Source organism: Myxocyprinus asiaticus, chromosome 33 (genome assembly GCF_019703515.2).
Source record: "Myxocyprinus asiaticus isolate MX2 ecotype Aquarium Trade chromosome 33, UBuf_Myxa_2, whole genome shotgun sequence".
NCBI classification, from domain to species: domain Eukaryota; kingdom Metazoa; phylum Chordata; class Actinopteri; order Cypriniformes; family Catostomidae; genus Myxocyprinus; species Myxocyprinus asiaticus.
This window is the reverse complement of record NC_059376.1, coordinates 1465636-1492189: the sequence shown is the minus strand read 5'-3', so window position 1 is coordinate 1492189 and position 26554 is coordinate 1465636. Positions and strand designations below refer to the sequence as shown.

The following is a 26554-nucleotide window of genomic DNA, read 5'->3' as shown; positions in this document are numbered from 1 at the left end:
TTATATATATATATAAAAAACATGTCCTGAGAAAACAGATTGAGTTAACATATTTTAATTTTAGTTCAAATCTACCTTTGTTATTTAGTTGACACTTGCCTGAATGTGTGGCAGTGGTTTTAATGTGTTCACATGTTTACCCAACAGTTATCGCAAATATAGGATGACATTAATATTTTATTTTGGAAGGTATACAAAAAATATTACAATTTAAGAGGGTTTTGAACTAGGTGTTTGAAACCATCATACAAAAAGTTTTCTTAACAGATCTACCTGTTTATCAGTATCCCCAATCACTGTTTTTCAGTGAAAATTCAAGTCAGTGAAATTGTAATTTTATTTTTCGATTGAAGCATGTGTGTGAAATGTCATGGTCTTTTCGTAACAATGTGAAAGTTAAAACTTCCCATGGTGTTGAATATTTGAGTGAAATGATCCAATTTACTGTTCATGACATGGAATCAGTTATGCCTTCACTCCCTTTCCCGACCTTCACTTATGTTTGAAGTTTTTCCATTGTGTGTGTTTCAGCAAAATGGTCTGCCTTCAGGTTTTATTTATGGAGGGAGGTTTTGTTGGTCCATTTTCAATGTGGTTTCCTTATCAAGCTCTGGCCACTCCTGCACACTTCATTTTGAGTTTGAGATCAGGCATAATTTACATATAATATTTACATATCAGCATCAGTTCAAGTTCACATAGACCTACTGTCAGCCTCAGGCCACAGTATGAGGTCACAACCCACCACCCCCTGTCCATTCACTAACTGTATGATGCAAATCAAATCTTTGAGTTTTGTTTGAGGCACTTAGTAGCAAGCAAACAAGATATCCACGCACAGAACTGTAGCCTATCATTTTAAACCATGACTTGCACTGCACATAAATAACTAATATTGGCATTATATTCATGCTGTTTAACTGGCCCCCACAGTGAGTCTGGTTTCTCAAAATGTTATTTTTCTCCATTAACCAGCATCTGATGGAGTTTTGTGTTCCTTGCCACAGTCACCTTCAGCTTGCTCACTGGGTTCTAAATACAATTATTATTTCATTACTTTTTTTTACAATTCACAATCGTATTTTATCAAACTACACAATGATGACTCTAAGACTTTATGGATATTACAGTTTCATTTTCTGTTAAAGCATGATTTTCGCTGCTTTGAATCGATGTGTGTTTTGAAAAGCGCTATACAAATAAAAATGACTTGAACTGACTAGCCTATATTCTGCTTTGTTGTTTGATGTATGCCTGTAAATAATATGCAAGTAATCTTTGCTCATCACTTTTTATATTAGAGTTCCCTTTGTTTAGGGCTTATAAAGAGGTTCATTAATGACTAATAAGTCATTTACAAATGCATTATAAATCAGTGATATGCGCTAATGACAACATGCATAATGTGATTTTCCTGCAGTACCTTCCATTCACTTCTACTGTACGTGCCTTACTGAAACACCAAAACAGTAAAACACTTACTGAAATTAATTTTTTTTTTATTTTTTTTGTGCTATTAATATTAAGCCACAAATGGTCCACTGAGGTGAACTTGTATTGAACCCAGAATATTCCTTCAATAACCTATGAAAATAAACTTCATGAATTTATTAAAGCTGCACTGAAAGCTGTCCACTGTTCACTGTTCACTGTCAGTTCACACTGTAAAAAAATATCTGTAATTTTAATGGTAAAAGACTGTAAAAATGCTACAGTAAAAAAACGTAAATTGGTTAACAAATAGTTATTGTAAAATATAAGATTTAAAAAATATATATATTTTAAAAGACAATACATGTAGTTTTACAGAAAAAAATGTGTAACATTTTTATGTTTCAGATGTAAAAATTATGATTTTCCAGTATAATTAAAGGTTAAAATTTATATTATGTTTATCAAGAGAGTACATGCACTTTTTACAGTACATTATTGTTAAAATTACGGTAAAAAACAGTAATCATGCATTTCCACAATTCTCTGCATGACCCATCATATTTCATTATATTTAATGGGAACAGTTATGTATTTCTTCTTATTTTTAATATCCGTTATGTACATGGGGTGTTCTGTGTTATATTTGATGTAGTTTAATGTTTACTGCATTATTTTAATTTCACACGTGTTACCCTGATGGTGTTTAGTGTTTGTGTGAGTGACATCGAGCGCCGTCTCTACATGTTTACTGCATTATTTTAATTTCACACGTGTTACCCTGATGGTGTTTAGTGTTTGTGTGAGTGACACCGTGTACCGTCTCTACATGTTTATTGTATTATTTTAATTTCACATGTGTCACACGTGTTTCATACGTGTTGTGTCTAAGTGTTTACTGCATTATTTTAATTTCACACGTGTTACCCTGATGGTGTTTAGTGTTTGTGTGAGTGACACCGAGTGCATCTCTACGTGTTTACTGTATTATTTTAATTTCACACGTGTTACCCTGATGATGTTTAGTGTTTGTGTGAGTGACACCGAGTGCCATCTCTACGTGTTTACTGTATTATTTTAATTTCACACGTGTTACCCTGATGATGTTTAGTGTTTGTGTGAGTGACACCGAGTGCCGTCTCTACGTGTTTACTGTATTATTTTAATTTCACACGTGTTACCCTGATGATGTTTAGTGTTTGTGTGAGTGACACCGAGTGCCATCTCTACGTGTTTACTATATTATTTTAATTTCATATGTGTTACCCTGATGGTGTTTAGTGTTTGTGTGAGTGACACCGAGCACCGGTGCTCTTCTGTAATTACTACAGTGATTAACAATACCTTATAAAGTGAAAAGAAGATTTTCAGAAGGTTAATATATGAAGTTTATCATTTAATAGTATAAATGACCTGCGCCATAAAATATACTGTAAAACAGTTTTGTACAGTTGTAAAGTTGTTTACATTTTTACTGTATTTTTTACATAATTATTCTGGCAACCACAGCTATCTGCTAAAAGGGCAATGAAAAGTGATACAACAGCTTGTGCATTTCTGCAACTGGGGTATAAGAAATGAGAAAACAGCACCACATACACACTAAGGGAACCTTGAAACTGCAGCAATGCCCTCTCAAGTTATTCCGATTTCATAGCACAGTAATGAAAATATTATTTTGTTTAGCATGTAGGCCTAAACATCTCTCTATTGTAACTTAACTTTCAAAGAAACGATAAAGGAAACTGTTTATTATTGTAATTATTTTTTTGCATATTTCTGAATATTATTTTCATGTTTATAAAGTATATTTCATCCCCATCATTAATGAATCCTTGTTTTGTGTTTTAGAGTTTTATTGTGTGCAGTGCATAGACATGCTATTGTAGTATTACGTTCACTTGCATTATCAACTGAGGCTGTACAATATAATATAAAAATAATTAAAGGCCTTCAATCAAACTCATATCAGCCTTTTCATGAGTTTCATCTCTCAAACTGATATGTTATTACAATACGAACATGAAAGTGTAGTGTATGTAACACTTGAATAATCAAAGAAATATATAAATAAGAGTGTTGTTTATCTTCCTCAAAGCAAGTAATATCTCAGTTGTGAATGTTTAAATGAATAGCACAAGATCAAAGTTAAAAAACATGTTATGACTCCAGCTATGCTGGTTCAGGTAACCTCAAACTATGAGATCCATCTGCACAGAACAGCAGTGCCATTTATTCATTTCATTTACATTTATTCATTTCATTTACATTTATTCATTTTGCAGACGCTTTTATCCAAAGTGACTTACAAAAGAGGAATACATTAAGTGAATAATCTTAAGGAGACAGTGGTACGAAAAGTGCTGTAGTACAAAGTTTCACTAGCATCAGAATAGTAGAATCCAAGACAGATTCGAGTATATATATATATATATATATATATATATATATATATATATATATATATATATATATATATTTATTTTTTTTTTTTTATTTATTTTTTTATGAGTGAATGGTGCTCATGGAAAAGATGTGTTTTTAGCCGTTTTTTGAAGGCAGACTGTTAGTCAGCTTCACGGATGGAGTTGGGAATGTCATTCCACCAACGTGGTACAGTGAAACTGAAAGTCCTGAAAGTGTTTTAGTGCCTCTGTGTTGGTACAACAAGGCGCGGTTCATTAGCCGAGTGCAGGCTTCTAGTGGGCACGTAGCTCTGCAGAAATGATTTTAGCATCAGAGCCTTGAACTTAATACCTGCATCAACCGGCAGCCAGTGAAGAGAGACAAGGAGTGGTGTAACATGCTCTCTCTTTGGTTCATTAAAGACCAGACGTGCTGCTGCATTCTGGATCATTTGCAGGAATCTAATTGCGAATGCAGGGAGGCCTGCAATTACAATAGTCCAGTCTAGTTATGACAAGTGACTGGACAAGAAGTTGTGTGACATGTTCAGAGAGGAAGGGTACATAAAACTACTTAATCATACTGTCTCTGAGATGTGGTCTGTGAAATTTAGTTTGGTATCGATGGTTACCCCTAGAATTCTGACCATTTTGGAAGGTGTTATTGTAGTTGAACCCAGCTACACGATGTTGTGTTCAACAGCAGGGTTGGCTGGAAAGACAAGGAGCTCAGTCTTTGCTGGGTTAAGTTGCTGGTGGTGTTCCTTCATCAGTGCCAATGCTAATTATTTGAAATTTTAGGTTTCAATCACAGATGTCACTAGAGTGCCCAAAGTGCTGCAGTACAGCTTTAAACTCGACAGCGTTCCAGAGGCACAGTAGGTCGGAGAAGAGCAGATCACTGGCTCAAGTGGTCCTGTGATGGCTCAACCAGACCAATTGCACCTGACAAATGCACATTTCAGATGAGAAGCATATTTAGTATGAATTGTGAATATCATAAAATTTCCCTCAGCTGCCTGACATTTCACTTGGGTTGCCATCAAAAAATATTTCAATGGAGGAACAACCCAGGCATTTTCCTTTCCCTGCTGTCCAACACACTATCTGAACAGACCTGCGACCCAGAAGTTGGGAAACACTGGTCTGATGTAAATGCCTCCTAAGTAACGCATCCGATTAGGGTCAGGTGAGCCCAAAACCAGTCTAATTCTATATGGCTTCCTTAAAAATCATTGAATTGTTCAGGGAACCCACTGACGAGTCAGTTTTTAAAATGTGTAGTTTTGTCTACATGAGGCTGATTTAGACCCAGCCTATAGTGCTCGTTTTGGTGTAAAGAGCAGGGCTGACTGGTGCGGTCAACTAGTTCGGTTGTAGTGGGACACTTTCGCTGGCATCTTCTGTCCCAGACTTTACATGCCCTTCACATGTGTGTCCTATGAGGTCAAAGAGTGCCCCTGATAACGCCTGTGATGCTGCCTTCAATGCCCTGGCTCGAATCCACCGTCCAGCTGCGCTCTGTCCTTTATGAGCTCTATGTGTGAGCTCCATCAGGAAGCCCAGACTCTCAGAGGGTAAACTGAACAACGAAAGCCCCCGGAAAAATTCTGGGAGGACTGCCTCCACTCCACGGGACCCGGGTGGTTGTGCTTCAAACTCGGCCAGCACAAACCTCTCGCCAGCACGCCCCAGTAGATAGTCAGTGAGAATGCAACTCAACAATGCGCTGAAAACATCTGAGCTGGTTATGGGTCGTGAGACTTTCTTCATCTTGTCTTCTTTCAGGTTCTTTCCTGCACCTTGGCAGCTCCATTCCTCGGCCCGTTCGCAGGCAGCTGGTGTCAGAACCAGCACTGCCTTGCCTCCACACCGCTGTACGTGCTCAAGTCGGGAGTGCAGCCAGGGAACAGGACCCATCGCGTTGAGCTCTGAGCAGCCCCACAGGTCCAGAGACACAGTGAAGCCGAGAGTGGACAGACTGGAGCTCAGACGACACACCTGCTCCGTGACGCTGTCGTCTGCATCCGGCAGATACACCAAAAGCACCTCAACACCACCCACCCCATCTGACAGAGCACAGAGACATTTTTGCTAAATAACTGCACCAACTGCAGAAAGTGTGCAGAGAAAAAGTATATGGTATACAGTATATGGTGAGGAAAAAATGACAGATTGTGGGAAAAAGAAAAAAACTCACTGTTTAAATCGTCCACCTTAAGCCATCTGAATACCCAATCTGTAACAAAGAAACAATTCATTTGTTATTATTTTACATTTAATTGAATTATTAGTATAGGGGTTTTTTGGTTGTTTTTTTAGGGCAGTCAATTGATTAACCCTCCTATTGAGCTCAGAATCTGCATACAACTTTTGCATTTGCGGTTCAATTTGACCTGGTGGAATTAAAGCTTAAAAATCATTCATAACCTGATGGTTTTCACCATATTGTAAGTCACGAATAATTTCTTAACTGTTCACGCATGTAAAAATATTTCTAGCATGTTAACTGCCAAATATAAAAAAAATACATATTTTTTTTTAAATAATACAATTTAGAAATTTGAATTAATTTCCTATAACTCATAACTGCTAAAAAAAAAAAAACTTGGTGGTTAAAAAAAATTCAAATTCTACAACATTAATATGTCTATACATTGTTTTTAAGACAAATCTATTCTATTTACTTTCATGTAGTGCTGAATGTTGATGAGTATGCTGCAAACTGGTTTGGCATCAGATCACACACACACACTCTGATTAGGCATCAGCAGAATAAAATGTGAACAATTTGTCTATCAAGCCCTATTTAGTTTAATGTGTGCATTAACTTTTGCTCTCACCACACCTTTAGACAGTAGTACCTTTGATCTAGTTCATTTGATATTTTTGTTACATCTGTCATGTCTGTTTTGTACAGAAATGTGTGTGTGTGTGTGCATGTTTTTAAACAAGGAGCAGTCCCAGTGAGACAAAAAAAAATGTGTGAGAGAGTATGGGAAAGACTCTAAATGTAAGTGGTGTTTATAAGAAAAAAATCTAATGCATAGATGTACAAACAAATCTACAAACAATTATGTGTATAGCCACAGTTGATGCCCGGGTCAAAATTGACCCGCGAACGGAAAAGATGTAAAAAAAAGCGTTATATCTCTTAAAAATAAATAAATAAAAAATTATCTGAAAGAAAACAAATATGAATTATGTGTAGTTTGATATTCTTGACAAAGTCTACCAAAGTTTGGTTCCCATACTAAAAACTATGTGGTATTTAAAAATTATTATCTACCTCTCTCTTAATAGGAGGGTTACATTTTTTAATCAAATTACATGACATACAGATTAATTAATTGAATTTATCACAATTAATTTCATAAATCAATATTAGCTGGAAAAGATAATTCATTTGAAATAATTCATAATGATTGAAATAATAATAAATATACAGTAAATAATAAATGTAAGCAATGAGATATTAAGATTAAATATATTACATTATTACACATCTCTCTGGAATAATGAATTCTGATTGGTCAATGGCGCCATCTAGTGGGCTGATATTTCTGAGTAACAACCGCACATAAGCGGTCTGATAGGTGGCTATCAGACCGCTTATCCAGGTTCTGCGAGTCATTGTTCCTGCTTCTCTGATCAATGTGTGATCTCTACAAGTAAGCTAATATAATAATTTCATGTGCATTTCAATGTTTCATGTGCATTTATTTATTTATTTGGCTTGTAACAAGCTGGATAATGAGGAGTCAGACAGACATTAATAACTAAATAAACACCAACAGAACTCTGACACAAACCGATGAATTGTTCAGTGATTTATTTCTTCTCACATAATTACACAATTTCAACACAAATCCAAATTTTATGTCCATGTATTTATTTATTTGGTTAGTAACCGTGTAATAAACAGAAGAATTTACAGTCAGTCGGTTGTTATCACAAAATAAATCCCTTCAGGGTGGTATAGGAGTATCCGCTTCACGTCAGGTTCCTGATCATCCTGTCGGGTTTATTTTGCGATAACAACCAGCTGACTGTATGTTATTCTTACTTATTTTGTCAGACGAGTACAGCATTGATTAGACAGTACAAAACATGGCTTCAGAAGTCAATATGTTGTTTGTTTTGTTCTCATATCATTGAACATAAACCTACAGCCGACAGCAATACATTTTGCAATTGAGTTCGTAAATCTGATTTTCTTACATGATGTGTTCTTATGTTTCATCTGCTCACTTTTAAAATGTCGGTCTATGTATATACAGTTGTGCTCAAAAGTTTGCATACCCTGGCAGAAACTGTGAAATTTTGGCATTGATTTTGAAAATATGACTGATCATGCAAAAAAAAAAAAAAAAAAACTGTCTTTTATTTAAGGATAGTTATCATATGAAGCCATTTATCATCACATAGTTGTTTGGCTCCTTTTTAAATCATAATGATAACAGAAATCACCCAAACGGCCCTGATCAAAAGTTTACATACCCTTGAATGTTTGGCCTTGTTAAAGACACACAAGGTGACACACACAGGTTTAAATGGCAATTAAAGGTTAATTTCCCACACCTGTGGCTTTTTAAATTGCAATTAGTGCCTGTGTATAAATAGTCAATGAGTTTGTTAGCTCTCATGTGGGTGCACTGAGCAGGCTAGATACTGAGCCATGTGGAGCAGAAAAGAACTGTCAAAAGACATGTGTAACAAGGTAATGGAACTTTATAAAGATGGAAAAGGATATAAAAAGATATCCAAAGCTTTGAAAATGCCAGTCAGTACTGTTCAATCACTTATTAAGAAGTGGAAAATTCAGGGATCTCTTGATACCAAGCCAAGGTCAGGTAGACCAAGAAAGATTTCAGCCACAGCTTCCAGAAGAATTGTTCGGGATACAAAGAAAAACCCACAGGTAACCTCAGGAGAAATACAGGCTGCTCTGGAAAAACACGGTGTGGTTGTTTCAAGGAGCACAATACGACGATACTTGAACAAAAAGCCTTTACTGCGCCAATGCCACAAAAAAGCCCGGTTACAATATACCCAGCAACACCTTGACATGCCTCACTGCTTCTGGCACACTGTAATTTGGAGTGACGAGACCAAAATAGAGCTTTATGGTCACAACTATAAGCGCTATGTTTGAAGAGGGGTCAGCAAGGCCTATAGTGAAAAGAATACTATCCCCACTGTGAAGCATGGTGGTGGCTCACTGATGTTTTGGGGGGTGTGTGAGCTCTAAAGGCACGGGGAATCTTCTGAAAATTGATGGCAAGATGAATGCAGCATGTTATCAGAAAATACTGGCAGACAATTTGCATTCTTCCGCACGAAAGCTGCGCATGGGACGCTCTTGGACTTTCCAGCATGACAATGACTCTAAGCACAAGGCCAAGTTGACCCTCCAGTGGTTACAGCAGAAAAACGTGAAGGTTCTGGAGTGGCCATCACAGTCTCCTGACCTTAATATCATCGAGCCACTCTGGGGAGATCTCAAACGTGCGGTTCATGCAAGATGACCAAAGACTTTGCATGACCTGGAGGCATTTTGCCAAGACGAATGGGCAGCTATACCACCTGCAAGAATTTGGGGCCTCATAGACAACTATTACAAAAGACTGCACAATGTCATTGATGCTAAAGGGGGCAATACACAGTATTAAGAATTAAGGGTATGCAGACTTCTGAACAGGGGTCATTTCATTTTTTTCTTTGTTGCCATGTTTTATGACTTACATTTGAATGTGAATCCCATAAGAAATAAAAGAAATGTGTTTTGCCTGCTCACTCATGTTTTCTTTAAAAATGGTACATATATTACCAATTCTCCAAGGGTATGCAAACTTTTGAGCACAACTGTATGCGTAAGATATGATATGCATAAAAATAATTGCATTCATTTTTAACATGTTATTTTTTATATAATTAATTGCACTAAATTAAAGATAGCCCTAGTATTTTGTGAAGAAGTAAAGAATTTGGTGGGAAATGTGTTTAAAAGAATAGTTCACCTAAAAATGTAGTGATTTTATTAAATAAAATGTCTCAAGTTGTTCCAAACCCATATGACCATTTATTTATTTTCATTCATCTTTTTCATACAACGAAAGCAAATGGTGACTCTTCCTGCCTAACATCTCCTTTTGTGAAAAACAAAAAAAGAATTTCAGTAAAAATCAACATAAATTTCAGTCTGTTAAAAAGTCATACAGGTTTAGAACGAACATTATGAGGCTTATAAATGAAGACAAAATTGATTTATTCAATTACATTTGAACTTTCCCTTTAATTATCATTATATAGTAGCACAATGCAAAAATCTTAATTGTCCTAAAAATAAACTTCATTTTCTCTCTTGAAAATATAATTTCCTGATTTCTTTCTCTTTTTTGGGTGAAGTATGACTTGTAAATGTTCTGGACAGGTTTTGTGAGATTCCCCTGTGTTCGTGTGTGTGTGTGTGTTATACTCACTTTTGAGTGTACCCTGCACTGCATAGGCTCCTAACACAGACAGACACATGAGCATCACACACACCAGCAGCGGAAAACTCCAGTGTGTCCTCTTCACTACACAGAGAAACAGAACACAATATAAAGAACAAAGAGAGGATTACAATACTCAATGCCTGCATTATGTTCTATTACTAAATTATTACCGCACATTAAACATTGTTTAAATGCTGATGCCATCAAAAGTGATCAGAAACTTTCTTGCCTTCAAAAGGACATACTGGACCCAGATAACCATCCATTTCCTTTACTTTAACCTGGAGAAGAGACACAACACTGTCCAGTTACCAAAACACACAGTCGGATTTTAGAAAAGAACTGCAAACATGGTAAAACACTTGTTAACTACCTGCACACACAATGAAGGGTGACGCTCCACTTCCAAAAACTCCCCTTGTAATTGCTGCAACAGATGAAATAAAATACTAGCATTTAAAAAATGCATACTGCTTTTTTGTTACTTGTCAACGCAAGCATCTCTATCACTATGGGTCATATCTAGGATTTGAGAATATTAACAAACCTATCACTCAAACTTTGGAATGTATTTCTTCGTACATTTGTGCTAAAGATATCAATGATACATCAAATTGTGTGGCTTGTTACGGAGAGTTGTGAGATTATTTTTCTGAGGAATCAGAATTTTCACCTGGCAGATGATAAAACCTAGCCACCTAGCAACTGACAAAAACACCCTAGCAACTTCATATCAATGTGCTAAAAACATTTAAAACTATGGAAGCCAATCTCTACCACACTGGAAAAAAAATGCTCCGGTAAGTCATAATTTTGAGATACTAATTCATATTTATGAGATTAAAAATCAAAATTATTAGATAAAAGGTCAATATGAGTATATCATAATTGTTACCTTTGATCTCACAATTATGATTTACCATCTCATAAGTTTTACTATTTTATCTCAATTTTGACATTTTATCTTCATTAATGACTTTTAATTTAATACTTATGACTTACTATCTCATCATTTTGACTTTTTATCTAATAAATATGACTTAGTATCTCATAATCATCTCATAAGAATTAAGCACATTTCTTTCATGTGTTGGAAACAGGCTTCTATACAAAACACCTTAGTGACCACAAAGCAACACCTTGACAACCACCCACCTCACTTTAGCATCGTTGTGGAGAGTTTTGCATGTTCAAGAGCCACTCACATTTTCTTCAGAAAGTTTAAAAATCAAATATATCTTGGCCTCTGAGAAATAGCTTGTGAATCATTTCACTTTTGCAACTTTAAAGTGAAAATTACATTTCAAGAATCTAATAACCATTTTTATTTTTATTTAAAATATTTCATTTTTGACAAATAAATAAATGAATAAATAGATTCATTTTGCAACTTATTTATTTACCGCAGCTCACATTTCAATACATGAAATGTATTTCTTTTTGAAAGTTTTCTGTATTGATTGCAACATTTCCTGATGCATTTTATTATTTCATCATATATATAAACTCAGCAAAAAAGAAACGTCCTCTCACTTTCAACTGCTTTTATTTTCAGCAAACTTAACATGTAAATATTTGTATGAACATAAAAAGATTCAACAACTAAGACATAAACTGAACAAGTTTCAATGTGACTAACAGAAATGGAATAATGTGTCCCTGAACAAAGGGGGGGTCAAAATCAAAAGTATCAGTCAGTATCTGGTGTGGCCACCAGCTGCATTAAGTACTGCAGTGCATCTCCTCCTCATGGACTGCACCAGATTTGCCAGTTCTTGCTGTGAGATGTTACCCCACTCTTCCACCAAGGCACTTGCAAGTTCCGGACATTTCTGGGGGAATGGCCCAAGCCCTCACCCTCCAATCCAACAGGTCCCAGACATGCTCAATGGGATTGAGATCCAGAATCTTCGCTGGCCATGGCAGAATACTGACATTCCTGTCTTGCAGGAAATAACGCACAGAACGAGCAGTATGGCTGGTGGCATTGTCATGCTGGAGAGTCATGTCAGGATGAGCCTGCAGGAAGAGTACCACATGAGGGAGGAGGATGTCTTCCCTGTAACACACAGTGTTGAGACTGCCTGCAATGACAACAAGCTCAGTCCGATGATGCTGTGACACACCGCCCCAGACCATGACGAACCCTCCACCTCCAAATTGATCCCGCTCCAGAGTACAGGCCTCGGTGTAACGCTCATTCCTTAGACGATAAACGCGAGTCCGACCATCACCCCTGGTGAGACAAAACCGTGACTCGTCAGTGAAGAGCACTTTTTGCCAGTCCTGTCTGGTCCAGCGAAGGTGGGTTTGTGCCCATAGGTGATGTTGTTGCTGGTGATGTCTGGTAAGGACCTGCCTTACAACAGGCCTACAAGCCCTCATTCCAGCCTCTCTCAGCCTATTGTGGACAGTCTGAGCACTGATGGAGGGATTGTGCGTTCCTGGTGTAACTCGGGTAGTTATTGTTGCCATCCTGTACCTGTCCCGCAGGTGTGATATTCGGATGTACCAATCCTGTGCAGGTGTTGTTACACGTGGTCTACCACTGCGAGGATGATCAGTTGTCCTTCCTGTCTCCCTGTAGTGCTGTCTTAGGCGTCTCACAGTACGGTCATTGCAATTTATTGCCCTGACCACATCTGCAGTCCTCATGCCTCCATGCAGCATGCCTAAGGCACGTTCACACAGATGAGCAGGGACTCTGGGCATCTTTCTTTTGGTGTTTTTCAGAGTCAGTAGAAAGGTCTCTTTAATGTCCTACGTTTTTATAACTGTGACCTTAATTGCCAACTGTCTACAAGCTGTTAGTGTCTTAACGACCGTTCCACAGGTGCATGTTCATTATGGTTCATTGAACAAGCATGGAAAACACTGTTTAAACCCTTTACAATAAAAGATCTGTAAAGTTATTTGAATTTTTACAAAATTATCTTTAAAATACAGTGTCCTGAAAAAGGGATGTTTCTTTTTTGCTGAGTTTATATATATATATATATATATATATATATATATATAGTATCTTTCCATAGTAGATCCTTGGTGAGAGATGTCTGTTTTATTTTCAATGGAATGACCAAATAAATTGGCTCCTGAAAAATAATCCTTACTAAAACAACTTCTCACCCAGAATCTGCGTTCAGTGTTTGACCATCGGTCATTCTGGTGGTGTACATGAAGTGTGTTGTTGATTTGATGGCAGCTGCCGCTGGGTGCCAAGTCTTTCCTGCACAGCCACAGTTCAGTGTGCAGCCTGCAGGGGGCGCTGACATTCCAGATCAGAGCTGTCGTGTCCTTACCCGTTGCTTTATTATGAGCTGCTGTCTCGGCCACAGACAATGACACATTGGAGCTTGAGATAGCTGACAGAGAAAGACACCATAACACAACATACAGGGCAGATTAAGTCAACAATGGTTGCATTGATCATATTGATATTTACAACTTTATGTCAGCGGACAGCATTTGTGCTGTTGATTACAAAAATTAAATAAATAAATTAAAAACAAAATTTTGACTCGTCCCTCAGTTATACAGCAGTAAATACAACTGAAATCATATTTGCACAGTTATTCATTTACAATGGTAGTCTATGGGACAAGTGTACTGGAGGGTTTAATAGCAGAAATGGGAAGCTTGTATTTTTGTAATATATAATAATAATAAATTATTATTATTATTATTATTATTAAATGTGAAATGTGACATGTTTTTGTAAGCTTTACACAGCAGGGAGGGATTACCATACCTGTTTCATTCAAAAATGGACAAAACTCTTGTCGAGGAAAGTCTCCCCAAATCTACAAAAAGATCAAATGCAAAAATGAGTGTGTGTCTATAAACAATCAGTTAAGACAGACAAACTGCTATTAGGATAACCTTAACTTGCTTCCCACTTTAATATATTTATAGTTGCATTCTTGGCAGACAGTTTTAAGTCAGTTACATTAATGAACATATATTGTGTATTCGAACATTACTTCAGTAGGCAAGTGTATTGAAAAACACACAATGTGACTGTTTACTGTTCTATATGTTTGTATGCATGCCTTTAGTGTGAATAAAAAAACTGTGAGTGAAATAAAGTTTGACCCTACCTCAAAGCACAGACAAGGGGCGACAGAGCTGAGTGAAATCTCAAACTCATTCCTAGCATCATTCTTTAGATTGTGAAAGAGACAGAAATAGAAGTTAATTGTCACAGTGCTCATGTAGGCTAGGTGAACTGACTAAATGTGAAGTTGTTTTGTTGACTTACCCATTCCACCTTCACACACCCTCCTTCCCGTTCCAGCTTCTGGCATGCCTGGAATTCTCGGAATCTCTCTTTATCTTCATCAGCCACATACAATTTCACCACTCCTGTCACATGTTCAGTTGTCCTGCGCAGTTTGGGACCAACTGCAAAACAAAGTAGCCAATGAGATGAGCTCAGAACGGCCCAAGAAGTGCAACAGTCTGGTTCCGTCAGTAAAAACCCCATTCATTTTTTGCATAGATAACTTATAAACCTTTAAAGACAGGCCCACTTAATCTGTTGAAGCCATCAGTCAGCGTTATTTCTACTTCATTGTTTAAAAATCATGTTTTATAGTGGAATTCCTGGTGAAGAACTACACTACCCATGATCCTGAAGAGAAAGATCCAACAATCAGAGAATCACAACCAACAAAGTGCGCCAATAGAGCTCCGTCCACTCCTTTGAAGCACTGTGAATGACGCAATCGAGGCAAAATCAATTGTTTTATATATATAACAACTTCAAAACAATAGTTTGGTATTTTTTTACTTTTTTAATTTGATTATGTCATTCACAATTCTTCATGGAATTGTAATTCATTCCCTTATTAAAGACATTAAATACACAGTCATTGTTTCTTTGTCTTTTTGTCTGATTTTCAAATACTTTTGTGCTTCAAATCAAAGTTTGTAATGTTGTGATTCACCTCAGAGCTGGTTAGTTTGGTTCGTGGTGCAAGTTTTTTTATGAAGGATTTTTTTAAATCCACATGAGAAAAAACAATTAATGGGAAGAAAACTTCCGGAACCAAAACAGCTGCAAAAGTTTGTGGGCATTGCTGCACTCAACTGATGGGCAGGCATGCAGTTGAATCAATTGTAAAACAGATCTATGAAAATATGAAAAATAAATGTGACTGACAAAAGTACAAATAAACCATATTTTGCAAATGCTTTAATCCAGTGTGCAAATTATATAATGACTGTCAGGGAGGTCAACAGTTTGACTCTCAATGGATAATTTTCACAATCTGACCAGTTTGTCTCACACAACCCAGTTTTTTTGGTGCCACCAACACAGTTAACCAAACATCAACTATCATAAACTAAAGACTTTTTAAACAAAACACACTTTTTTGGTGATATGTTTGTCGTATGTAAATCTATGTCTAGATCGAATTAATCTAAGTCTTTAAATGATAAATAATGACGGTACTTTTCATGCCTTCTCGATTCCCAACCCCCCATCAGTTACATCCTATTTAAGGCGAGTTTACACTGCCCCAACAAACCTCAACAAACACCAGCTTCCAGTGGATCACTGTTCTACCCACGTAGCTATTTGTGGGTTGTGTTTTCACATAACATGTTTAATCGCATTTGTTTGAGAAGTCTGGCATGATTTTCTTACAACCTCCAAAAAAACCAGGTATAATCTGACTTGATCACAATCTGTTGCTATGACAATGATGTAAGCAAGTACGCAGACTGACTGCCTTGGTGAAGCAGGACAAATATTACCTAATGTTACCTCCATATGCTAGCTGAATTTGTTGTTGTGGGAAAAATGGCTGATTTTTGGTCAAGTCAGAAGGACAAGGAGTTTGTGGAGCTTTAATGTGGGCGCAGCTCTCAAACGTCACACTCTATTCCACATATTTGGTCATTTTTGGCCACACCATTTGAGATATCTGAGTTTCAGCTGAGGGGTAAATTTAAATGTTAACTTACCATTACAGAAGACGACATCTAAACTGGAACACACTAAAAGAGGAAAACGTGTTAGTACAGAACCGTCCATCCTTGATATCAATAAAATTTTGTCACAACTACCAATAATAACAAAACTGAAGGATGCGTATGAGTTTTAAAGCATGTTTACCTTCCTCTTTTGCAGGAATAATGACTTGTTTAGTAGAGTTTGTGTATGAAGAATAGACTACGACTGGACTGCCGAGATCTGCCTCCCTGATCTCCACCAATAAAGACATCCACACCTACAACATATACACATTAATCTCAGCTGATGAAATATGTGTTTTGATGGCTAATTAAAATATAAGAGATGCAAAACTGTACTTGATTGGTAAAGTTTATTGAGACAAATTTTGATGTTGGCTTGACAAAGCCTGGACTGAAAATGTTTGAAAAGCTTGAGGTTATAACAGTGGAATAAAGCACCTACCACCTAAGCAGGAATAAAGAATGTATATTGCAATGGACTTTCCTGAAACGCTACTGAAAATAGCAGAACGGTGAGCTATAAGCCTAAATAGCACAATACATAAGTCTTAAAATTATAAATCTCACATTAAAGTAATACAAAAATGATCAAACTGTCACTGGCTGTATATGCTAATCTGCCCGTGCTGGTTCACGTTTCCATGTCATGTGCGTGGAGTTAAACTGCTGCATTTAAATAGCCTCTTTGGGGTGCCTTGATTTTTAAATGATTTAAAATCAAATGATATTGAACTTGTCTTATTATTGTACTTAAGTCTGCACACCAGTGCAAAAGGGACAAAAACATACCATTTATCAAGCACAACCTGGAATCATGACACCCAACGCAGGTGTTTCGAGATGCATTTTTAAAAAATAAAGTTATTTTTAACTTTACTCGGTGATCCCACGATGGCGTTTTATTGCCACGTTAAACAAAAGAAAAAAAAATTGATAATAGAGTTGTAATATTTTGCGAATAAAGTAACAGTTACAAGAATTAAGTTGAAGCATTATGAGATTAAAGTCGTAATAGTTTGAGAATGAAATCATAGCATTATGATATTAAGTTTAGTATGAGAATAAAGTCAAAATTATTAGAATAAAGTCTTATCACAACGATAGAATGGACGCCGAGCCAGCAGCTTCATTAATGCAAGAGATGGATGTGCAGGATGTTGTTAAATCATAATTTAAGATATGAATTTAAGACTCTGTAGTGGTTATGTAGGAAATTTAATGTATTCAAGAGAAAGAACCAGACAGATTCGAGCAGTCCAGCTTGGTGTTGTTATTGGGGTTTCCTCTCTAAACAGTACTGTAACTGGGGGGATGTTACCACACACAATATATTGATATGTACTTATATAATTCACAGCCATTCCAATTATTTTTCGCTTCACTTGAGAGCGAGCCTATATCTCACAACTCCCTTGACAGGCGTCCACATGTTGAAAACTCCTGTACCAATGCACACCTCATTTATGAACAGGGAGCTCACAAAAATTCCCACAAATTCAGCTCGGTTGCATAGCCAAGTTATCTCCCTTGTTAGTGATGTTGTATGTAAAGACCCAGATACTCCACTTTGCTGTTGTCCACCACATCATTTTCCTTTTCAAATTATTTTCAAAATATTACGACTTTAATCTCATACTGCTTCAAATTTCTTCCCGTAATTTTTACTTTATTCTCAAAATATTATGATAAATGACAAATGCAAATGTAAATTTTTAAATTACTATGATTTAATTGTTAGCGTTAGTTTGTGCACAATAAACAAATTAGCCGACAAGTTGTAACTTTCGCTTTGATTGGCAATTTAAATTAAAAAACGTGTTTGATCAATTTATTTTGTTGCCTGACGTTTGCTCATATAAAGCTCTGAACAAGTGTAAGTGTTGTGCACTTAATATAGGCCCTAACTGTTATTTGACAGGTAGGCTGGTCATTGTTAAGTCATGGGGGGAAGGATTCTTCTTATTTATACATTTTAATATGCCCTGTGGGCTAAGCCCTGAATGTCACTGAAGTCTAGCAATTCCCCTATTTATTATAGTAAAGGCCTGGCAAATTCTCTGCGAAGTGCTTCTTCATTCTTCGCTCAGAGCCAAAAAGAAGCAGATGAGCAATGACATACTGTTTGAGAACATTTAGACACCGGCCACACCGCTGAGGGAGACTTTTAGAGGAGCATTTAAACATGAGGATGCTCAAGACTACATGAAAAAATAATATAACATTAAAATGTGTTGTCAATGACTTCATGCATCATTCTATGAGTAAAATTCACACGATCAGTTAAAGAAGCTGTTTTAGCCACTTAATGATGAATTAAAGTAATATATATGCAGTAGATAATGTGTAATTTGTAATGTTTACATTTTGCATTCATGGCACTAATGAACTAACACGATAAATGTGGCCATATTATGTGCCGATTACACTCTGTTATTGTCGTTTATGATGACACTGATACTACTGCAAAAATGGGTGTATAAAAGAGTGTTAATGGGTAGAATACAGACAAAAGAATGATGATTAAAGGCATATTTTTGGGCAGATGGGTGAATGACTTTCGGCTGCAGACGCCACATGAGTGAAGCAGCATATCAAACAACAGAGTGAAAGGGCACTTAAGAGTATTTGAGTAGATTTGATTCCTTTTGTAGACTAATTAAAAAAAATTTAAAAAAATCACGACATGTTTTTGGAACGACCAACCTATGCGAACAATCATACAGATGTTGGTAAATTTGCACTCACTCGTTAATAACTCTACAAGCCTTTGTGTTCATGTTGACTGATCTTAACTGACTGAACCGGAATCAGCTGCTGGCTTCACAGTAGGTGGAGCTCCAGGTCACACCTATCGATGACGTGGACCAATAACAGTAAGAAGCTGTTTAACAGCGGTAAGAAGTTTTCTGGAAAGTTAGCGCAAGCAAGCTGTTCCAAACCACTGAAACTCAAAAATACCTTTGTTTTTGACAGATTATGTTTAGAATGAAATCACACGTTCAATCTCCGATTTCGTAGGAAGTGTGCGGGGGCCTTAAGACAGACAATTTGTAAAAGGACGGATGGACGGACGGACAGATAGATTTGTATTTTTGGATGATCTATCCCTTTAAAAATACAACATGTCTTACCTTCAGTGTGGTGCTATCTTCAAAGGCTGAAGAGGAGAAAGTGAAGTGCAGAACATTTGAATCAGAGTATGAAGGGCTTTTGTAACACATGATGACACTGGCAGCAGTGGAAACAGCAGTCACATGATCTTGATATTCATGATGAGCATTTCCATGCGGTTCCTCTGCATCTTCTTCACCGCTGGCATCATCTGGCAGTTCAACATCCACAGGTTGGCCAGCATCTAACACAGTATCAATACACCACATTAAGTAATCATGTTGGTCAGCCTGGACAAATATTGTAAAATGTGCTATGTCATAATACAACGCAAGTACACATTGCATTTTCAATTCATCCACAAGGGGCGCTACAAATCATATTTATGAGATAAAAAGTCATAATTATTAAATTCAAAGTCATCATTTTTAAATAAAAGTCATACTTAAAGCCATCATTATGAGATAAAAGTCATAATTTTTAGATACATCATAATTATGAGTCAAAATTATGGGATAGTATGTCATAATGAGATAAAGTAATAATTATGAGATAGTAATGCAATTATGAAAAATAAATAAATAAATACAATGATATACTAAGTCTTTTTTATCTCATTATTTTTTATTTATTTATTTTATTATTTATTTATTTTTTGGCAGAAATGGGTATCCATAGGGGAAATTACTTAAACCGTGGACATGTTTATAGCTAGCTACCTGAATAATAACACATCCAGTTTACCGGTACAGACATTTGAAGAAAACTGTAATGCCCCCTTAAGTACTGATGTTCGTAACTGCCAAAGTAACGTAAGAACACACAGAGTGTTAAGTATATGCAACCCGACCTCACACTTGCAATGAATTGGCCAAGCGTTCACATCCTTGTTTGTGTACATGAATAATGTCTGTTTCTGGATTTACTGAGAAAAATTGTCCGTCGCACAAAGCCACTGTGATGAGGTACCTCTAACTGTGATGTTTACCAGGATTTTCAGGCACAGACTTAAGGTCTTCTTCTGTGTTCTGCACGGCACAATATATGCGTTCAGACTGCTCACATATACATGATCGTCATGTCCAATGCATGTAGGGCCGCCTTACACAAAGAGACAATTAAACAAATGAAGTCATTGCTGCTGTGGTAAAAGAGGGTGTTCAATTAATCAGAAGCACACGTGATTACATTTTTTTATCTGTCAAACAGTGACTTACACATTCATACATTTCTTACCTGGCTTAACTTCACAATGAATTATACCCTATGGAGAGACAGAAACACACAAACATGAATTACATTGCACACAGCAGTACAGTAGTGCATACAGTAGCAAATAAGTGTTGGGTTAGTATGAGTATGCTTAGAAACAAAATAGACCATATTAGACCACTGCAAAACCAAGACCCTATTTTCTTAACACACGTGATCCTGGTCTTATTGTACACACTTCATCAGTACGCATTATTCCAAAGAATCATAAATTGTCTTTGTGATCTTTCATCAAAATGTATCAACTTGCTCAGCCTCTGAAACAACTTTCCTTTTTGACTGATGTCACCAGTCCCTCTTATTTTCAGCACCCTACAATCATCTGTCACATGATAGAGCTGTTCAGTCATGACATCAATTATATGGCCAAACCAGAAGGCTGACTCGCCAGATTCCCTTGGGAATTTCCAAAGGGTTTTTAGAAAATAGTTTCTGATTAATAAGTCAAATAGATCTATGGTTAACATTACTTGAAGAGACGTTTTTGTCTTCAACATAAATTGCACACAGTCATACCGAGTCAAACGTGGATTTTAAAACCATTGTGTGCCTTAAAAGTGGAAGTTACTAACAGTGGTTGTTTGAGAGTAATCGCAATTAAATATTTTAAATGATCAACATAGTTGACCTATAGTTTACGTACCTACAAAATGAAAGTTCTATAATCAAAGATTATAAGTCGATAGTTTTATATCATATCTTTGATTTTTGATTTGATAACACCATTTGCAATCATTTGTTGGATGATATATACATGGATATACTTCATTTCACCTCAAATCAAAGTTTGTTTGGCGATTCTGGAAGCATTGGCAAGGTTTGGTTCATATCTTACACCTCTTTATTGAAGAATTTTTTGAAAACTCTGTGGAGAGGAAAAAATACTATTGTGCTCTACAGAGATCCCTTCTCACAATCCAATCAATTCCTATGGATGAATTCTCATTGAATATCCTGTTTCATAACATCAGCAGAAAGTTCAACACAGTTTAACTGTGGATTACATTACAGTGAAATCTGCTTTGGCATGAATATGTTTTCACTCAAAGCAGTGAGAAGGAAAATGTTGGCTATAATGTTTTTATTTTCTGTTTTCTGGATGCAAATCAATTGGTATTTATGTGATGATGTGCATAGATTGTTGAAAGATCAAAACCATGTCCCTGTGGCTTTTGCATGAGAACACAGAGTGCCTTCAGTCTATAAACATGACATGCATGCGTGCGTGGATACATACAAATAGAAACATGCACATAACTCTGTGAAGCACACAATCAAATGTTTGACTTGTTAAAGCTTACACTAAGATAGCCATCAAAACATACACCCACCCACTCTGTAACTGACACATGCATGCTGTACTACACCTCAACAAACAACCAAATTCCTTGTAACTTTCTTTTCCATGTAGAAACATGCCTGAGCTGGAACGAGACTGTCAATCTACTGAACTATACTAACTGTTATTAAACATTAAACTAAGCTTAACACTGACTTGCTAAAAAATTGGGTAAAAGAGTTAAAACTGTGTGCGTCGCTAAATCACAAAGTAGAAAAGTAAATAGGCAGACAGACAGACAGATAGATAAATAAATTAAAAAATCAGCTAAACACACATTTGCATGACTGATTGGTCTAGTGGTAATATATGTTAGCCTCTAATATACTGTAAGAGGTTTCATGTTCTATTCCACCCAAATCTAACGTTTTAGTTAAATAAATCAAGATTACATTTAAATGTCAGTGGTTTCCATTTTGCAGTTTCACTGAAAGGAGCAGCAGAAATGCGAGAGTGCACATCTCTGTGTACGAGACAACATCGCCACTGTCACTTAAAGGAATATTCCGGGTTCAATACAAGTTAAGCTCAATCAACAGCATTAGTAACCACAAAAATTTTTTTGACTCGTCCCTCCTTTTCTTCAAAAAAAGCACAAATCTGTGTTCCAGTGAGACACTTACAATGGAAGTCAATGGGGTCAATCTGTAAACATTAAAATACTCACTGTTTCAAAAGTATAGACACAAGACATAAACAATATGTGTGTAAACATGATTTTACTGTGATAAAATCACTTACTAACCACATCTGTGTGAAGTTATAGCGAATTTTACAACTTTGTTGTCATGGCAACATAATGCCGTAAATCCAAAAATTACTATAAAAATTACAATTGAAACAACTTTACAGCTTGAATAATACATGTTTTAACAGAAGAATTAATATAAGTGCTTTTATAAAATTATAAGCTTCACATTTCTGCACTTTAAACCCTCCAAAAATTGACCCCATTGACTTCCATTGTAAGTGTCTCACTGGAACACAGATTTGTGCTTTTTTAAAGAAAACACTGGATGAGGGCCTGGGTAGCTCAGCAAGTAAAGACGCTGACTACCACCCCTGGAGTCGCAAGTTCGAATCCAGGGCATGCTGAGTCACTCCAGTCAGGCTTCCTAAGCAACCAAATTGGCCCGGTTGCTAGGGAGGGTATATTCACGTTGGGTTAACCTCCTCGTGGTCGCTATAATGTGGTTCTCGCTCTCGGTGGGGCACGTGGCGAGTTGCGCGTGGATGCTGCGGAGAATAGCGTGAAGCCTCCACACGCGCTGGGTCTCCGTGGTAACACACTCAACACGGCACGTGATAAAATGCATGGATTGACAGTCTCAGACGCGGAGGCAACTGGGATTCGTCCTCCGCCACCCAGATTGAGGCGAGTCATTACGCCACCATGAGGACCTAGAGCGCATTGGGAATTGGGCATTCCAAATTGGGGAGAAAAGGGGAGAGAAAAAAAAGGGAGGGAAGAATTTTTTTTTTTTTGCTGTTATTAACATTATGCCACAAATGCTATCGATTGAGCGTAACTTGTTTTGAACCCGGAATATTCCTTAAACGTCACTGAACAGCCGCAACAACAGTCATTGTGACACTAAAAATAACAAATGTCAGTGCAGGATCACCATTCATCTTAAAGGGGCAGTCACACTAGGCTTTGAGCATGCACATTTTTTCGGGCGGCAATAAACCAGGATATGATGTTACTCGACAGGGCTTCTGGTGTATAAGCAAATAATACATCACATATAACAAATAATATTATATATAAAAATATATTGTCTACTCATTTTCCTGCAGCAATAAAACACATAGCTTTAAAATATATATTCTTTGTATTGCGTCAAGAGGTCAGAGTATGACGTTTCGATCTGCTATTGATAATGCGTCCTCTCATCATATGAATTCACAGTTCAGAGTTCACCATGCTTGAACTTTGGTATGCAGCGTCATATGATATTTCTTCACAAGAGGTTGTGTTTCCAGCCTCCCGCATTCGGATGCGTTTGAATGGCAGTGAATGGAGAGCAGTGACCGCCCCATAACACATACACACGAAATAGAAACTCCTGCTCAAGAACTGGAGACGTTTCTTCTATGTTAGACTCATACCTGACAAAAGTGGCCTTATACTAAAATTGGTGGGGACATAGGACATATCCCACCCACACATGAGGCCTGTGTTACCGGGTTGTTTTAAAAGTTAAAAAAAAAGGCTTTCTCCGCTTTGTGGTGTTTTGATGCAGGTCTTACCTGTCCACAGGTGAGTGTGTGCTCCTTATTGGGTTGATTTCTCTCCAGTGTATGTGTGCAGATGAACAGCAGCAGAGAGAACAACAGCAGCAGTGTGCACAGACTCATGACACACACACAACTGATCCCTACGTGTGGATTCTCCAGTGAAACTCCTCAAGAACACATGTGAGTCGTCACTTCACTGGAATCTGCCAACAAATACATAATTCCAGTGAAGTTCCACTCAACGAGACTCCTAGAGAGAGAGAGCGAGAGAGAGAGAGAGAGAGAGAGAGAAAGAAAGAAAGAGAAAGTCAAAAGAATAGACACATCTGATTGAATGTTTCTCTTGATCTTTAACACCTTTTGATCAACAGGCTTATGTTTAAATGCTTGGGATTAGTTTTGCAGACAAATATAAACTGTTTCTTTTTTTAATTTATTTTTATTTTTTATTAAACTAACATTTTAATAATGTTGATTTAATAATAGCAATTATGCCTACATAATCTTTTTATTTTTATTTTATTTAATTGGCAAATGTGGAGTGGATAGTACGGGAAGAGCAGTCAACAAGTGTCAAGGTACATGAAAACATTCAATACCATTCAAAAAGCTTCTCAGGATATGGCAAGACGAATTGATTTGTAATCATGTGTAGGATATGAAAGATATGAGCAATTCAATTTTGCAAAAATAAAAAAGTAAATTCTTTATATTAATAAAATAATTTCAAGTACTAGTAAAACCGTAATTTTTGATATCTTTAATTGCATTTTCACGAGTACAATTTCACAATGATCTCTCTTTAACTCCTATTCAATACACAGTTACAGATATCTATAATTAATTTCTTAAATGGCATTCTCACTAGATGTAATTCAATTGTTGGTATCAATAATGAATATTTGTACTTGTAACAATGTAATTATTGATATAAAAATATCCTTATACAAATAAGAAGTGCTTTGCTGATATGTGAGATTGGAATAGTAAGAACTTAGTGTTTTGAACAGGAGTGAATGACAGATCATAGTACATTTCTACTGGTGAAAATGCAATTTCAAATATCAAGAATTAAGTTTTTTTGAAATTTTAAATTCCATTTTTATATCAATTTTTTTATTTCTGTGAGTAATGATGTCATTTTTTATATCAAGAATTAACATTTTGCTAGTACAACTGCAATTACTGATTATATAAAATTAGCACTTTCAATAGTAGTAATTCCATTGAATTGTTGCTATCCATAATCCATATCCTGCTCATGATTAAATGTGAATTCGGCTTGCCATACTGTGGATGCACCTCATGAAGCTGCTTGAGAGAATGATCAGAGTGCAGAGAAGCTCTAAAATAAGATTTTTTCCAGTTGTTATTTCATAGTTTTAAAGATTTACTATTATTCTTAGTCATTTTAACATTAAAGATCATATAGATGGACGAAACACTAAATGTATCATGCAAGAGCTTCAAACTGTCCATAATAAAATGTTGCGGTTTATCATTTGTCTGATTTGAGAGTTATAAAAAGTCAAATAGCTTACCAGTGGATATCTCAGAAGCATGTAAATATCTCTGTCGTGTTGCTCAGGAGAGAGTGTGATGAGGTGTGGAGTTCATGTAACAGAACAACAGCTGTTTTACATGCAATCTATTTGGAATATCAAATACTCTCCTCCCAAAACCACCACAGCAGAGTCAACACTGTATAAAGTTACACTTTTCACTTTCATATTAAATATATAACAAGTTAAATGTATTCTTTACTATAGCAGTAACAAGAACCACAAGTAATTACAAGCAGTGCCACAAAATTAATATTTAGTTAATTATTGTAACTCATTATTTCTCGTGAAAACTGTAATGTAAAGTGTGACTGGTTATAGTCTCTCATCAATGTGTTACAATGAAGTATAATATTAATAATATGGAGTTTAAAAGGAGCTCCTATCAATGACTAAATACACATTAAATACACTACCAGTCAATGGTTTGGAAATGAAAAGAGGTGAGCTACCGAACAATTTGATCACGCTTGAATAAGCTTGTAAATGTAGTTGATTATGTAATGCAAACGTTAAAATGAATCATGTGCTATAGTAAAAGTTTTAGATGTCATAAGATAACACTGTGTGAGGAACAGGATGAAAAAGAAGTGTTTATAAACTGATAATCTGACGATTTACTTGTGATTTGTGTGAAAGTGAATAAAAAAATTATTGTTGTAGTGCCTCTAGTGTTTGTTTCATCAGGAAACTGCCACAATACGTACAACGAGC

At 36.4% G+C, this 26554-nt stretch overlaps 1 protein-coding gene across 2 annotated transcripts; it reads right to left on the bottom strand.

The window, feature by feature from the left end:
- Positions 1-2852: 2852 nt before the first annotated feature.
- LOC127424015 (interleukin-17 receptor C-like) lies at positions 2853-25877 on the bottom strand. Of its 2 annotated transcripts, XM_051668776.1 has the most exons (16): positions 25820-25877; positions 24291-24528; positions 20663-20690; positions 20396-20527; positions 19447-19670; positions 16455-16569; positions 16304-16336; positions 14592-14734; positions 14431-14493; positions 14082-14133; positions 13460-13695; positions 10707-10760; positions 10563-10614; positions 10319-10414; positions 6037-6075; positions 2853-5905 (listed from the first exon to the last, which is right to left on the bottom strand). In XM_051668776.1, exons 2-16 carry the CDS (start codon positions 24396-24398, stop codon positions 5202-5204), a joined length of 2079 nt encoding a protein of 692 aa, XP_051524736.1. In that variant the 5' UTR covers positions 24399-24528; positions 25820-25877; the 3' UTR covers positions 2853-5201. The 2 variants fall into 2 exon arrangements, with proteins under 2 accessions (XP_051524736.1, XP_051524737.1); XM_051668777.1 differs by lacking the exons at positions 20663-20690; positions 24291-24528; positions 25820-25877 and having other exon boundaries at positions 20415-20529.
- Between the last annotated feature and the right edge of the window lie 677 nt (positions 25878-26554).